Below are 16,865 nucleotides of genomic sequence, written 5' to 3'. Positions count from 1 at the left end.
TGATCTTTTGAAACATAAAACAGGATATACCACTATAATAATTAAAAGAAAACAATAAATATTACTGAAAACTGAGACAAACTATGATCTCAAAACAAGGTCACATTAATACATAATGTGACACTTCTAGATTACACAATTTATAAGCAGTACTTTCACTAGGTATATTCAGCAATAATGCTGTTACTAAACTACAGAAAAAAAGTGCTAAGACAGTCCTATGTAATGTACGAATATTCTTCAATGATACTCTGAGCATATTAACACGTCTTTACACAATATTATGCAGCCCAACCATTCTGAGGGCAAATTTTTTATTTTTTTACTTAGTATTCAGGTGAATTTCGCACAAGTTTCACGCACACTGTCCTTTACACTTTGCTGAAATTTTATTGAGCAACATATCTGAATCGCGATTATTTGATCATTTCAAGAATTCTACAGTGATAACACTAACATTGCATTGCAACTTCATGCTCTGCTGATCGAAATTTAACGCAAGTTCTGAATAATAGCATCTATATGTTAGAAACATAGGTAAAATAGTAGGCCATTCAGCCAGTCCAGGCCATTGAACATGCCAATGCCTTTAACTCATCCCATATGCCAGTGGTCATCAAAAATCTATCAAGTTCTAACTTAAATATACTCAAAGACTAAGCCTCCATAGTCTTTCTGTGGCAGAAAATTCCAAATGTTCACAACACTCTAGAATAAAATAAAGGATGTCCTTTTTATTTTTAAACTGTTTCAGACACCCCAACCATGGAAAACATCTCACCTGTATCTACCCTGTCTATCTTTTTAAGTATTTTGTAGGTTTAATCAGATTACCACTTATTTTTCAAATCCCTTGAGAATACATGCTCAGTTTGTACAATCTGTTTTCACTAGAGAGTCCATCATGCCAGAAACAAGTCTAGGTGAACCTTTGTGGCACACCTCAAATGGCAAGAATACCTTTCTTGAGATTAGGACACCGAAACAAGCACACAGTGCTCCAGATGCGGTCCAACCAAGCTTTCATACAACTGAAACAGGACGTCCTTGCTTCTGTACTCAAATTCTCTTGCAATAAAGACGAACATTCCAATAGCCTTCCTAATAACTTGGTGCATGTTAGCCTTCAGTAATGTATCAACGAGGACACCTAGGTGCCTTTGTACATTGACACTTTCCAACCGCTTATCATTTAAGACATACTCTGCATTTCTGTTTCTGCTACCAAAGTGAATAATCGCACAATTTTTTCCACATTAGATTCAGTCTGCCATGTTTAGTGCCTGATCACTGAATGCCTTGAACTCCTTGTTAAATTGCTTTACATCTTCTTCACAACACACATTCCCACTTAGGTTTGTATTATCTGCATATTTTCAAATATTGCATTTAGTCTTTTTAGCTCCAGATCATTGATACATGTTATGAATAGCTGCAGCCCCATGTTCTGATCCCTGCAATGCCCTATTAGTCACAGTCTGCTAATTTAAGAAAGAACTGTACATTTCTACTCTGTTTTCTAGATCTTAACAAATCATTAATCCATGCCAGTACAGAATCTCTTAGTTAGGTGCTTTAATCTTTTTTACAAGCCTCTTATTAGGAGCTTAATCACAAGCATTCTGAAAATTTATGTATAGTATGTCAATTGGCTCTCCTTTATTAATTTTGTTAGTAATATCTTCAAAATCTTCCGGTTCAACAAACATTCAATTTTCCATTCACAAATCCATACTGATTGTCCCAAGCTAATCATTATCAACCAGCTGCGTATTTATTCCATCCTTTAAAACAAATTCTGGCATTGTTCACACGACTGATTTATGGCTAACAGGTTTTTAGTTCTCTGCTTTCTCTTCTGTTCCTTTTTTAAATAGTGATCTGACATTTACTACCTTCCAGATCACAGAATCATTAGAATTTTAGAAGATAATTGTCAATGTATCAAGTAACTCTACAGCGAACTCCTTCAACACTTTTAATATTAACTTCAGACGAATACTTCCTACAAGAAAGATATGTTTCATGATGACGTTTTCAAATAACAAACATAGAACAGGTTAAAGCTTGTGAAATAATCCTAATTAGGGCATAAAATAGCAGATTCAAAACAGCAGTTAACAATGCTCATCTCCAACTTGCATTTTGCAAATAAAACCTGCATTAAAAACTGTGACTGATTATGCAATGTACTGTACAGTAGTTTTCTCATTACAATAAAATATCTTTAAAGAAAATGTACTAAAGTCAACACACTGAGGTGGGAGCAATTGGCCAAATTTTCAAGGCTTAATTAAACCAAGAATGGAAACAGTGAGCTCCCAAAAATATTGGCAGTGGACGATGTACTAACCTAATGGCAACAATTCAAATGCTGAATTCAACAGCCTTCAGAGTAGGGAAAAACAGCAATCCTGACCTTCTCCCATTTGAGGGCATTCAAAGAATGAAGGGAGAAAAGGGAATATTGAAAAGGGCGCACAGGTGTCTGCTTCTGTACTTAGTGGGGGCCAGGGCACATCACAAGGAGTTGGTCAAGGCTGTCTTAGAGCATCAAACCAGCCTCATAAGTGGAGGGTGAGTGGAGGAGGGGTTTGTTCTTGGCAACTGCTTTGATGTTACAAAATTGTCAGAGACAGAGGTCACTCAGCGTCCAGGATTTGAGGGGAATTAACCTCATTATTGAGATGATGGGCAGAAAAACAACAGAATGACTCTGCAGATGCTGAAGCTGTTCATGTTCATATACCTGGGGCTTGGGATAATAAGTGGCAAGAAAAACTCACACCCCAACAAGTGCCAAGACACAACCAAACCAAACAAGAGAGAATCCAACCATCACTCATTGATAATCAAGATATTTCTCATGCTGACTCCTCCTCAATCAACATCGTGGGGTTTCCACTGACTGAAAAATAAACTGGACTGGTTAGGTAAATATTGCAGCTGAAACAGCATATCAGAGACCAAGACTTCTGCTGCAAGTAAGTCACGTTTTAACTCCTCAAAGACCACTGTCCATCTACAAGGCAAATCAGAAGTGTGCAAGTTAGAAGTGTGATGGAATACTCTCTCTTCACTTGGCAGGATGTGAGCAGCTCCAACAACACAAGAATTTTAATGCCATGTGACAGTAGGTATGTCCCAAAAAGTGGAGCACGTCGCTTTAGCTCTTCTCAATAGGCAAGGTACTGATTGTATCCAACCTGCTGTCACTTAACTCAGTTGGGTGAATGGCTGGTTTGCAATGCACAATAATGCAAACAGTGTGGGTTTAATTCCTGCAGTGGCTAAGACTACCATGAAGAACTGAACCTCTTCACTCACCTTATGGGCGGTGACCTGCAGGTTAAATCACCACCAGTCATCTCTCCTGGACTATGATGACTTTCCCTTTACCATCTAGAAGAACATGGACAGCAGATATTCCCCTCCAAGCCTGACAGCACTTTGACTTGAAACTAACATTCCTTGTAATATGAGATAACATGGTGTGAAGCTGGATGAACACAACAGGCCAAGCATCAGAGGGGCAGGAAAGTTTGACGTTTCGGGTCGAGACCCTTCCTTGTAATATTTTGGTTTTAGATGTGGGCCTTCAAGGCCTGAGCACAGCATCGACTTCCAGAACCAAAGTCAATGCATCAGCACAAAGGTGATGTGTGCGGAACCTTGGAGTGATCATGAGGCTGCGTAGCTTAAGAATGTTGCTTGAAACTGTGTTGCTGTTCCAGGACTTCAACCTGGTGGCAGTAAAGGAGCTCTTTTCCTCTCCCCACCACACGAACTAGAGCAGTTCAATACTGCAGCTTACCACCACCTGCTCAAGGGCGATTACAGGTGGCCAATGATTGCTGAAGTTACCTTGTAGATCATGAATAGGCTCTTGGGGTCAGGAGGTGAGTCACTCGCTACAGGATCCCTAACCTCTGATCCGCTCGTGTAGCCAATGTCTTTTTATATGCCTGGTCTAATTCAGTTTCTGATCTCTTCTCCCACCTACACTCAGAATGTAAAGTTTGAGAGAGTAAGTGGCGGAAATACCACTAAGCATCAAGTAGAGTGACAGATTACTTTTTGTTGGTAACAGTCATTGCCTGGCACTTGTGTAGCGTAAACATCACTTGCCATGTGCACATCTTGTTTAATGTAGACATGGATTGCTTTAATACTGAGAAGTTGAGAATAGCCAATACTGTATAATTATCAGCTAACATCCTCACTTCTTGCTGTATTATCCAGAGAAGTTCATTGATGAAGCAGCTGAAGATTATGGGACCTAGGAAACTAATCTGAGGAACCCCTGTAATGATGTCCTGGAACTGAGGTGACCGACTTCCAACAACCACAACCATCTTCCTTTGTGCTTAGTGCAACTCCAACTATTGGAGAGTGTTCTACGATTCCCACTGCCTCTAATTTTCATAGAGCTCCTTGATGCTAATTTGGTTAAATGTGGCTTTGATGTTAAGGGCAGTCAGTCTTAGCTCACTTCTGGAGTTTGGCAGAGTCTTGAATCGCTTAGCTCTGTCTATAATTTGCTGCTTCTACTGTTTGCCTTGTAGTTAATCCTGTGTTGTAGCTTCACCAGGCTTGACATGTCATTTTTAGGTATGCCTGGTGCTACACCAGACATGATTTGCTGCGCTCCTAATTGAACTGAGGGTGAGCCCTTGTATTTGTGATTATTGTAAATTGGGATATACCAGGTCACGAGTTTGGAAATTGTGGTTGGGTACAATTCTGCTGCTGCTGATGGCCCACAATGACTTGTGGATGCCTAGTCTTGACTTGTTAGATCTGTTTGAAACCTTCCCATTTAGCACAGTAGCAGGGTCACGCAACATGATGGAACGTCTCCTCAATGTGAATCACTGGAATCATTTGGCGCACCTTGCAGGGTCAACTGAGCAACTAATTGATCAGTAGCCCTCAGCAGGTGAGAATTCCAGCCAGGGGATGTATTCCCAGGGAAGACCCATTGCTGATCTGTCAAGTTGCTGAGCGGCAGTTAACTCTTTGGGCCTGCTCTAAAAGTGATAGCATGGAACTCCCATTGGCAATGTAGCTCGGGCCGAAGACCATTAAATCCAGCCTCCAGTGTGCACATTGTAAGATGATTAATATCCTATGGCTGCACAATAAAATAATACTTACAAAGCAAAAAGTAAAAGCAGAATCTGAACAACAATGGTGGAGAGATGTCTGGGGACAGTGGTTGACTTAATTCAAGAACTTCTTACAGTAGCATCAGATTTTAAGGAAATATACATGCACAAATTAACTTACAGCTTCTGAACTTCAGCCCAGAGTGTGTTCTGTAAAAGATGATCTTCTGAAGGAGGCTCTATATGGAATTAATAGAAAATAACACATTGAAAGAAATGAACCCTTTTACACAATTGAGGTCAAAAATATACAACTGGGCCACATATTTATCCATTTGACTCAATTCATTTATTTTCCTTTGGAAATTTGCAGACTTAGAGCTTGCACAGGCCATTCTTACTTCAGTTCCATCAACAATAGATAAATCTTAAATTAGAGCAGCATAAGTTGGCAAGAAGAGCATGAAAAGATATAAGTAAACTAATGGGAATACTGCCTTTACATGTTTATGAAATTTCATGGTTTCCAGCAAAGCAACTGTATCTACACATGGTCTTTCTCTGCTGCTACAGGCCCCCATGAATTTTAAGCCCATCTCTTTTCTTTCTCACTCAGTCACTAATTTGTTATTTTATCAAGTCTCTTCCACTTCCTGTCAGCTGGCCTGTCATTTCTCTGTCCTTGGGTATATTTCAACTCCTTACTATTCTTGTGCATCATTTTTTCACGGAACAGAATCACAACAAGTTGGTAGCACAGAAAAAGGCCACCAGGCCGTCACGGCTATGCCAGTGATCAAGTGAGCCACCTTGCCCCGTTTCACTTTCCATATTTGGTCCCTAGTGCTGCAAGTTATGGCACATGAGATGCATATCTGGATGCCTCTACTATGCTCTCAGGTAGTGAATTCCAGGCCCCAATTCACCTCTTCAGTTGAAAACACTTTCCTCATCTCCCCTTCAATTGTTCTATCAATCTTAGTCAGTGTCCTCTCTACTCAGGTAAACATGTTCTTCCTATCCAGGTGTCTCACATTTCACTCAACTCTCCCCGGGCCTCTTCTTTTCCAAGCTAGTTTCTGTCCTGCCAGCATGCCTGTAAACACTCCTGGAATCCTTTAAAGTACAGTTATATCCTTTACATTATAAGGTGACCAGAACTGTTCATTGAACTCAAGTTGTGGCCAAACTATTAATTTACATAGTTGCAGTATAACCTCCCAGGTCTTATATTTTAGGATTTCACGTGTCCTCCAACAAATTATTATGCTCTCCTGCTATCTTCAGTGATTTGTTGACATTCAAGGTTCCTCACAAAGTTCTCCCATTAATTGTGTATTCCTATGCCTTGTGCAACCTCCTCAAATACTTGACTTCACTTCTCCCACCTGAATTCTATCATCCACATTTCTGCTCACCCAACCACCATTGATATATTGGTGTAGTCTACAGCTATCCTCTATACTGGCAACCATACAGTCAATTTTGTTGATCATGCCCCCTAGATTTGCATCTGTCATTAATATCACAGAATTACATAAATGTTATAGTATAGTCCTTTCCATCATTTCTGTACTGGCTTTTTGAATGTACCCAGGCCGTTAAAGCCATGGAGGAAATAGCAAAAGCACTGTCCCTCATTTTCCAATCCTACTGGGAGCAGACGTGGTGCCAGTGGATTGGAGGATTGCCAAAGTTGTGCCTTTGTTTGAAAAGAAAACAAGGAGATAGACCAGTGATAATGGGAACTACAGATGCTGGAGAATCCAAGATAACAAAGTGTGGAGCTGGATGAACACAGCAGGCCAAGCAGCATCTCAGGAGCACAAAAGCTGACGTTTCGGCCCTGGACCCTTCATCAGAGAGGAGGATGGGGAGAGGGAACGAGAATAAATAGGGAGAGCGGGGAGGCGGACCGGAGATGGAGAGAAAAGAAGATAGGTAGAGAGGAGAGTATAGGTGAGGGGGTAGGGAGGGGATAGGTTAGTCCAGGGAAGACCAGGTCAAGGAGGCGGGATGAGGTGGTAGGTAGGAAATGGAGGTGCAGCTTGAGGTGGGAGGAAGGGATGGGTGAGAGGAAGAACAGGTTAGGGAGGCAGAGACAGGCTGGGTTGGTTTTGGGAAGCAGTGGGGTGAGGGGACGAGCTGGGCTGGTTTTGTGATGCAGTGGGGGCAGGGGAAGAGCTGGGCTGGTTTTGGGATGCAGTGGGGGAAGGGGAGATTTTGAAGCTGGTGAAGTCCACATTGATACCATTGGGCTGCAGGGTTCCCAAGCGGAATATGAGTTGCTGTTCTTGCAACCTTCGGGTGGCATCATTGTGGCACTACAGGAGGCCCATGATGGACATGTCATCTGAGGAATGGGAGGGGGAGTTAAAATGGTTCGCGACTGGGAGGTGCTGTTGTTTGTTGCGAACCGAGCGGAGGTGTTCTGCAAAGCGGTCCCCAAGCCTCCGCTTGGTTTCCCCAATGTAGAGGAAGCCACACCGGGTACAGTGGATACAATATACCACATTGGCAGATGTGCAGGTGAACATCTGCTTGACATGGAAGGTCATTTTGGGGCCTGGGATGGGGGTGAGGGAGGTGGTGTGGGAGCAAGTGTAACACTTCCTGCGGTTGCAGGGCAAGGTGCCAGGTGTGGTGGGGTTGGAGGGGAGTGTGGAGCTGACAAGGGAGTCGCAGAGAGAGTGGTCTCTCCGGAAGGCAGGCAAGGGTGGGGAAAGAAAAATAGCTTGGGTGGTGGGGTCGGAGATAGACCAAATAATTAGAGGCCAAGCAGTATAATGTCAGCAAGCAAATTAGTGGAATTAATTCTGCAATACAGGATAAACTGTCACTTCAAATGGTTTCACATTAATCAAGTAAAATCAACATGGATTTATTAAGGGGAAATCATGTTTGAATAACTTGATTAAACCTTTAGAATAAGTAACAAGGAGGATTGATGAAGAGAATGTATTTGATGTGGATTTTGGTACAGCTTTTGGCAACATTCCACATGGTTCACTGGTTTAAAAAAGAAGTAAAGGCCATGGTACTGAAAGAAATGTAGCAAGCTGAAATCAAGGATAGTTCAGTGGCAGGAAATGAAACATTTTCTTTCCTGGTGCTTTTGCAACTGGAAGATTCTTTCCTATGGAGTTCCACAGGATCCAGCACCAAATCCCTTTATATATATATATCTCCAGAAGGTATCTGATACAGTGCCACACAGCAGACTTGTGAACAAAGTTACAGATGAGCTATTTCTTTCCCTACAATCTTTTTACTGATGTCATATTCTTTAGCCACAGGACTAAGTTTGAGGTCCCTTGGATAAGCTCAAAGGTATCTTTTCGACTTCTCACAGCATTGTTTAAAAGGCCCATTAAAACTGCCATCTTTATTTGCATCAACCCTAATGACTCCACTTTACTCTCAATGATGCTCCCACCCAGCAAACCAGTGTACGATTACCTTGTCAATCTCTTCCCCATTCAAGGTGCCCCAACTTGAGTCAAAGTGTGAGATAACAAGGTGCGAAGTTGGATGAACACAGCAGGCCAAGCAGCACCAGAGGAGCAGGAATCCTAGCTTGGTGTTTCGGTTCAGGACCCTTCTTCAGAAATATCTGAAGAAGGGTCCCGACCTGAAACGTCAAGCTTTCCTGCTCCTCTGATGCTGCTTGGACTGCTGTGTCCATCCAGCTTCACACAGTGTTATCTCAGATTCTCCAGCATTGGCAGTTCCTACTATCTCTGAGTCAAAATGTATTAATAGAAGACCTACATTCATGTCCATCCAGAATACCAAACATTTGTAAACAAATTTCCATATTTTCATAAAATTCTTGGAAGATACCTTTAAGTTTCATTATATCAACAAATTCAGAAGTTCCCCAAAATCCTGGAAACAATCCTGTCTTTTAGACTTTTATACCTGTAAGGTTGATTGGCTGGAAGTAGGTCTGAGGATACTGGTCAGCAGCATTGAGCGGCAGAGCACTTTGGTCCATTTTACTAGCAGTGGCAGCTAGATCTCCTGAAGCAGAGAAGGCAAGATTACTCAAGTGAGCATTTACACAGTTTTAAAACTTCAGCTTTAAAGTTTCAGGATAGGGGAAAGGACATCTAGGACTGAGATAAGGAGAAATTTCTTCGCCCAGAGAGTGGTGAACATGTGGGATTTTTTGCCACAGAAAGCGTTGAGGGTAATACCGTGAATGTTTTCGAAAGGAATTAGATATAGTTCATAAGGCTCACAAGGTCAAGTGGTATGGGAGAAACTGAGAACAGGGTATGGAGATGGATGAGCAATCATGATCATATTGAATGGTGGAGAGGATTCAAAGGACCAAATAAACTACTTTCGCTGCTATTTTCTTTGTTTCTGTGTTTCACAAAATTGCACCGTGCGATATCTTCACAGTCAAAATACAACAATTTAAGGTCAAAAGTCACAGGACACCAGATTATAGCCCAACAGGTTCATTTGAAATCAAAAGCTTTCAAAGTGCTACCTCTTTATTGGGTAAAGCGTACAACAATTTAAGTTTGAGAGCCAGAGGGAACAGATGTAAGCTAAATTGCAAAAGAAGCAAAGGTAACATGCAATAAAACTTTCATGTAGTTATAGTGTAGAATACATTATTTCTTGTGTAACACTACTTATAATCTTAGACATGTCACAGTCCAGTGTGACAATACTAAGGCTTCAAGATTGGTATTTTGCCCTTTTTTTTTTAAATAAAGAAAGGTTGAGACAGAGGTGATGAGCAGTTTGCTCCAAAGCCAATACAGTAAAGATTGTGAGGCCTCCGTTTTGTTTTAAAGTTGGAACAACAGAAGCAGCCTAAATGGGTTGGGTTAAGTTTCCACAGGACCAAGATTTTTAGTTTTAGCTTTCAGTTGCAGTTGATGCTGGGACATCAAAGCTGGATTGTGGAAACTGTTTCTCCTCTCTCTGTCTCTTCTTGCTGTTAGAATTGCATGTGACATAATCTATTTTACTAAATTTGCCTTTGCCAAGGGTGCGTTTAAGGGATATTACTACATTGGAAAAGTTAATTAGTAGTATTAACATACTATTTGCGAAAGCATTTCGATAATTACAGTTAAGCTTATTCTTTTATTTTTATTTTGTTTGTATTTTAACTATAGTATAAGAAGGAAGCCTATTTTGTTTCAACCTGGCAGTGTGAAACAAATTGCATTCAGAACACACTTTCCTTTAAAATAAGAAAAAGTTAGGGTCTACACCATCTTCTTTATATACTTTGAGGGCATTTGGTCTGGTCCATAGTAACAGGACAAGGCCATCTGACTCATCATATCCGTTCTGCCCCTCCCAAGAAGCAATTCATTTTTGACTGTTCCCCACATCCCTGCACTTCCTCACCTTCACATATTCAGAAAATGTAGAAAAATGTTTGGCACAAAAGGTAGCCATTCAGCTCATTCGGCTACCAAACTGTGATGACCTAACATAATGTCATTTCCCAGGACTTGGCCCATATCCTGATATGTCAGGTACATATCCAGATACTGTCTGGTTTTACTGTCCTTTCAGTCAGTGGAGTTCCAGATCCTTACCATCCTCTGGGATGTGATTTGTATGGTTAAGTAAAACCTTGCCTCATCGTTTGTTCTATGTCTCATCTAGTAAAGGAAAGGATTCCATATTCTTTCTTAATCACCTTATCAATCTCTCCTGCTATCTTCTGTGATCTGTGAATATTGATTCTAACATCTGTCATTTCCTGTGCACCTCTTGCAGTACTTCCACTTACTACGTATTCCTTTGTCTTGTTTGATCTCCCAAGTGCACCACTTCACACTTCTCCACATTGAATTCTATTTGTCACTTTTCTACCCATCTTACCAGTCCACTGTTATCCTTCTGCAGTTGGCAGCTTCCCTTCTCACCATTAACCAAGCAACAAATTCTTTGGCCATCTAAAGATTTCTTGATCATACCTCCCCTACATATACATTCAAACGATTAATGTTTATCAGAAAAACCTCTCAACCTCTGGCCCAGATAGAACAACCCATTACTCCAAGTCTCTACTTCCTTCTAGTTAGAGGGCAATGAAAAGATGTGGATGTTTTACACAGAGGTGCAGAAAGTGCTTTAATAATGCAGCACGTCAAATCCTTTAACAGGTCGGTGGGCTAACAGGCCTTGTAGTGCAGGAATGAGCCTCAAATTGAAGCAGGCAAGGCTCAATTGTTTCAGGAAAATTCCAGTCAGGAAAACGACATCACTAGGATTAACCCAAGTGTCCCGAACATGGGGCAAAATTGCTCATGAAAATCATCGCCTAAATTATGGGATTTGTGGATTAAAAGTACCTACATCTCCTTATTCTGATCACTGTCTAATGATCTTCATGAAAAATGATCATTTATGGTCATGATTGAAGGACTGAAATAAGCATGGCTATGAGAATTGCTGCCATTGATCTGTGCACGTCAGAGTCAGGTATGTTAAATAGACATTGTACAAGGTGTCAGAGACCCACAGAATAATTTTTTACTACAGGGGTCGAATTTTTATCCTTTAAGCTGATAGAGGAAGCTACAAAAATTCCTGGCTTCATGTACCCGCCTCAGAAAGTACTGGCCCAGAAGCACAAACTGGAGAAAGTTCAGATGCAGCCACACAGACTGCCAAGGGCTAAGGCAGGCTGTTCAAAAGCTGGGTCACAACATCTCGAGGTGCTTTAAATTACATTCCTTTAAAAAGCTCACCCAACTGCATGAAAACGGCAGAAGACTAAGACATGAATAATTCGTAATGGATCCTGCCAGCCCACACCTGACACAGCTGGCACCCTTGGAAGCCGCTCACAAGCATTGGAAAGCAGTTAGGAAACTCAGAACCGAGAACCATTTCTTAAGGGCTGAGAGTCATTTTGGTTCTGTGAAAATTGAAGTCTATATGACAAAACGATTTTGTTTTTCCAAATCAGAGTTACAACCTCAAATAAAAAAAAGAAATTCTTCAAAAATACCTTGAAATACTGCCTTATTTGACAATCCTAAAGCAGGTACACTTGCACCTTCAGGAATCTCATCATTTACCTGCAATAAAAGAAAAACAAAATTAAAATCACAAAGCACATAAAATAAATGTCCATTGACATTTCAAGCTAAAAGCACAAACTTTAAAATAAAAACACATTTCAATTACAACTCAAAAACTGAATTGGTCTTGTACACAGTAGTATTGATTGGAAGTAAACTTCATTTTATGGCAATCTAACAACGTCATAGAACATACAGAATCCTACATAGGAGCAGGCCGTTCGGCCTAATATGTCTATGCTGACAAGATGAAATTCAATGGATCTGAAAACTCATTATATCTGTGAAGTTTCCACTATTAATATACAACATGCAAAGGTTGCAAAGCAAAACATTTTCAAATTACATCCCACAAGATCCTCAACCTTCTGTCCAATCCTTCCTATCTTTGTGTTATGATCAAATTTGGCAACCATCATTTCTGTTCCTTCATCTAAGTCATTAATATAAATTGCAAACAGTTGAGATTACAGCACTAATCCCTGTGGCACATCATTCAGTATTTCCTCCTAACCTTAAAAGGGCACATTTTTGCCCACTATCTCTATATGAATCTGTCCTGTGCCAATTCACACGTGGCTCAAGTAACAATACAGATTATGACCTTTAAGTTTCTGTTTACACTGACAATATAGCTCCTCAAAATGACTATGCAAAGCCTCCATCTTTGCACTGCCCATGTCACTATACCCACATGGACTACAACTGGATCCTTCCCCTCCACTGCAAGTTCCTTTGCAGACATGAGCAGACGTCCTGATCCCTGGCACTATGCAGGGAATGTATCTTAAGGCGCTCACGCAGAAAATTGTATCAATCCCCCTCAGTGCATTTGGTCACTACATTTATTGAAATTTGGAGCAACAGTAGGCCATTCATCCCTTAAGCTATCTACATCATTCAACATAGGTTGATCCTCTCACAATGCCATTTACGTGCTTTTACTCCACAACTCTATGTCTTCAATATGTAAACATTTATGTCTTCCTTGAATATACAGACTGTTTCCAGCCTTCATGGGCTTCTACGGAGCGAATCAAAGGTTGATGACCTTCTGACTAAAAAAAATTCCACGTCTCAGCATTAATTGGCTGACTCAATACCCTCAGAATGTGACCCCTGGATCTCGACTCCTGAACCAGGTGAGTCTTCCTCCCCCATAGCATAGTCTGTCTAGCTCTGTTAGAATTTTAGACATTTCAAACAGGTGTCTTTTTGTCCATCGAAACACTTGTGAATAGCGGTCCAGTCAAACCAATCTCTCCTCATACAACAGTCCTGCTGTGCTTTCTATCAATTTAATGAACTTTCATTGCACCCTCTGTGCGGCAATTATGTCCTCTCTTTTAGACAGGCGGACCACAACTGAATATAACACTCCAAGTGCAATCTTACCAATCAACTGCCTTTCCTGACTTGATATCACTTTAGATTTATAATGACTTTCTGAATCCAAGCTATTAATACATATTTCCAAAAGTAGCAGCTTATATCCCCGACAAACATTTTTTTAAAATTGCATTCAGCTTGTTCATGCAGTATTTTGAAGATTTTAGCTTGGCTATGCATGCGCAATATCTTAAAGCGGACAACTTGTGAGCACCTGCACAGTACATTACAGTATGCCGCGTGTCCATGTACACACAAATATTATTAAGGAAACATTGATAACAGTCCCAATACTGATCCCTGAAGCATCCCTTTAAATATCTGCTCTACTTTGATTCTTCAATTAGTTTCTTATACTTATTCAGTTCAATCAAATTCTTATCCTTTCCTTGGAACGTACACTGAATTGTAACAGTTCTAAAGCTTGATTGCCCTTTCATGTAGAATTGTGATAAGTGCTTTAATAAAAGCTACAAACAACAACGCACAGGGCTTTTCACAGTTTACCAGGGTGTGGACGAACTCAAGGTTATGAGACACATAATGATATTTCACTGGCTGTCATCTCAGGAAGAAGAAACCACCAATTTTAGGTACTTACAAACTTAATTAAAAACCTCAGAAATTTTTTTTTCCCCCAAAAGGAAGCTTTTAGAATAGAGAAAATCCATAAAGTATACTTATATAAAACAAAAAGTTGCTTTACAAGGAAATCAGATAGCTGCTTGTAGACAGAAGAGTATTGAGGTAGTACCAGTGATGACTAGATTAATCCAAATGACTAATGGGGAAAACACTAATCAAGACCTGATGGGGCAAATTGCCTGTTCTGTGCTGCAATTCCAGGAAATGAGGAATCAAATGATTCCCAAAAAGACAGATACAGATTTTTCATTCAATTTGTTTAGAGGTCTGCAGAAAAGTTGCTATCGAAACTGTAGTTTACAATGAGGATCCTTTCATTATAATAAAAAGTCATGAGCTAGCTTGTGCACCGTGCAAACTAGTGTTATGGAAAGAAAAAGAAACACATGCATATTTCATGATATATAATTTTTAAAATAATATCAGGAGGGATAGCTACATTCTATAATCAAAGATAAAGGACAAATGTTGAAATATGACAACTAAACAACAGTATTCAATGTACTTACACTATTGGAGAGCAAGTTCTCAAGTGGGGTACAGGTAATGGAACTGAAATTTTCCAAAAAGGTTTTGGTGGCAGTGAAGACTCGAAGCACTTTCTCATCAGCACCAGAAACAAACTGAAAACGACCAATTATAGCTAAGCACTGCATGTCATATCCATGTAGCTGTGGTCGCGCTATTTCATGCCAGGTTACCTATGTGAAAAAATAACTTAAGTCAGCTATTTAAGACAGAGATAGATAAAAAGGTTTTTAATTGTCAAGGGGACCAAGGTTTATTGAGAGAAAGCAGAAGCATAGGGTTGAGAAACTTATCAGCCATGACTGAATGGCGGAGCAGACTTGATGGGCCAAATGGCCTAATTTCTGCTCCCATGGCTTATGACGTCCACAGAAATAATTACCTGAGAATAAAAAAAAGCTACAGCAGCAAGAGTGATATGATCATTCAAAACATTACAGCAAAAATGGTACACCTGACCAAGTAGGCAGGTCTACTTCACACCACTAGTTCTTTCTTGCTTCCCCTGCTCCAGTCATATAGCGCCACCCTCTGAAAATTTTGCTACAAATTATATGCCTTGGTGTCTTTCAAGTTATCTTCAAGTGTTTTTTACGTAACATGTCAGGCAAGATATCTGAAATCTGAAATACATCTCTTAAATATCTTTTCTCATTTGCACTAATTTTTCAGTCATGTTCAGCACTCAAGAACATTTGGTTCAAATTTTGTGATCAGCACATTTTAAGCAAATTGTTCTTTCCAAGGAAGGCATTGTCAGAATAATTTCTATAGATTATCAATCTATTCTTTTGGGTAGAAATCTTAGTATTTTGCTATTTTAACAAAGCTGCTTCATGAAATTGAACACTAAAAGCAACATAACTACTATTGCAGAGATAATGGGAACTGCAGATGCTGGAGAATTCCAAGATAATAAAATGTGAGGCTGGATGAACACAGCAGGCCAAGCAGCATCTCAGGAGCACAAAAGCTGACGTTTCGGGCCTTGCAGTTGTGATGAAGGATCTTTGGGCTCAAAATGTTGACTCTGTTTTTCTCTCTTCAGATGCTGCCAAACCTTGAGTTTCTCCAGCGCTTCCCATTCTTGTCTGTTTCAGATCTTCAGAATCTACAGGTCTTATCTACAGGATGTACTGGCACTGAAGGGGGTGCAGAGGAGGTTCACTAGATTTATTCTGGAGCTAAGGGGGTTGGTTTATGAGGACTGATTGAATATATTTGGATTATATTCCTTGGAATTCAGAAGATTGAGGGGGGAATCTTATAGAAACATATAAAATTATGAAGGGAATAGATAAGATAGAAGTGGAGAGAATGCTTCCACTGGCAGGTGAAGCTAGGACAAGAGGACATCGCTTCAAGATTAGACGGAGAAGATTTAGGACTGAATCGAGAAGGAACTTCTTGACCCAGAGGGTTATTAATCTATGGAATTGCTTGCCCAGTGAAGTAGTTGACAATACTTCAGTAAACATTTTTAAAGCTAAGGTAGATATTTGTTTGAACAATAAAGGAATTAAGGGATACGGTGTGAGCGCAGGTTAAGTGGATCTGAGTCCATGAAAAGATCAGCCATGATCTTATTGAACAGCAGAGCAGGCTCGAAGGGCTGGACGGCCTACTCCTGCTCCTAGTTCTTATGTTCTTAGTTTGACTTAACTATTATTACTGTCTAGGCTGTTTCAACACCAAACTTGACCTTTCTCTTACCTAGCTATATTACGCATCATGGTTAAATAAAGTATTTATGAATCATAATTCAATCTTAGTCAAATTTAAATTTGTCATCTTCGTCCCCATGTTTCTTCATATTATGATGTATGAATTTGAGTATACAGGTAGTTCTGCGATAATGCATGTTTCATTAACATGAATTGGTTGTAATGCGGTTGATGAATAGTGGACACAGTTTGGATGATGCGAACTTTCTGCTGTACAGGTATAGCAACTTTTTACAGCGCAGGTGGCGGCATAGTGGCTCAGTGGTTAATACTGATGCTTTATAAAACCAAGGACCCAGGTTCAATTCTACCCCCGGCTGTCTGTCTGTGTGGAGTTTGCACATCTTCCCCGTGTCTGCGTGGGTGTCCTCCGAGTACTCTGGTTTCCTCCCACACTCCAA

The 16,865-nt window shown here is 40.3% G+C and overlaps 1 protein-coding gene across 3 annotated transcripts in view; it reads right to left on the bottom strand.

Moving 5' to 3' along the window:
• elp2 (elongator acetyltransferase complex subunit 2) overlaps positions 1 to 16,865 on the bottom strand; it is a 131,014-nt gene that overhangs the window by 55,077 nt on the left and 59,072 nt on the right. For all 3 annotated transcript variants that reach the window (XM_048558230.2, XM_048558239.2, XM_048558248.2), the window contains 4 exons: positions 14,722 to 14,913; positions 12,106 to 12,175; positions 9,030 to 9,131; positions 5,290 to 5,347 (listed from right to left, as the gene is read on the bottom strand). In XM_048558230.2, the coding sequence (XP_048414187.2) occupies positions 5,290 to 5,347; positions 9,030 to 9,131; positions 12,106 to 12,175; positions 14,722 to 14,913 (422 nt within the window). The remainder of the gene's footprint in view (positions 1 to 5,289; positions 5,348 to 9,029; positions 9,132 to 12,105; positions 12,176 to 14,721; positions 14,914 to 16,865) is intronic.

Source organism: Stegostoma tigrinum, chromosome 2 (assembly GCF_030684315.1).
Source record: "Stegostoma tigrinum isolate sSteTig4 chromosome 2, sSteTig4.hap1, whole genome shotgun sequence".
In the NCBI taxonomy this organism is placed as follows: Eukaryota; Metazoa; Chordata; class Chondrichthyes; order Orectolobiformes; family Stegostomatidae; genus Stegostoma; species Stegostoma tigrinum.
This window is presented reverse-complemented; position numbering and strand designations above follow the sequence as displayed.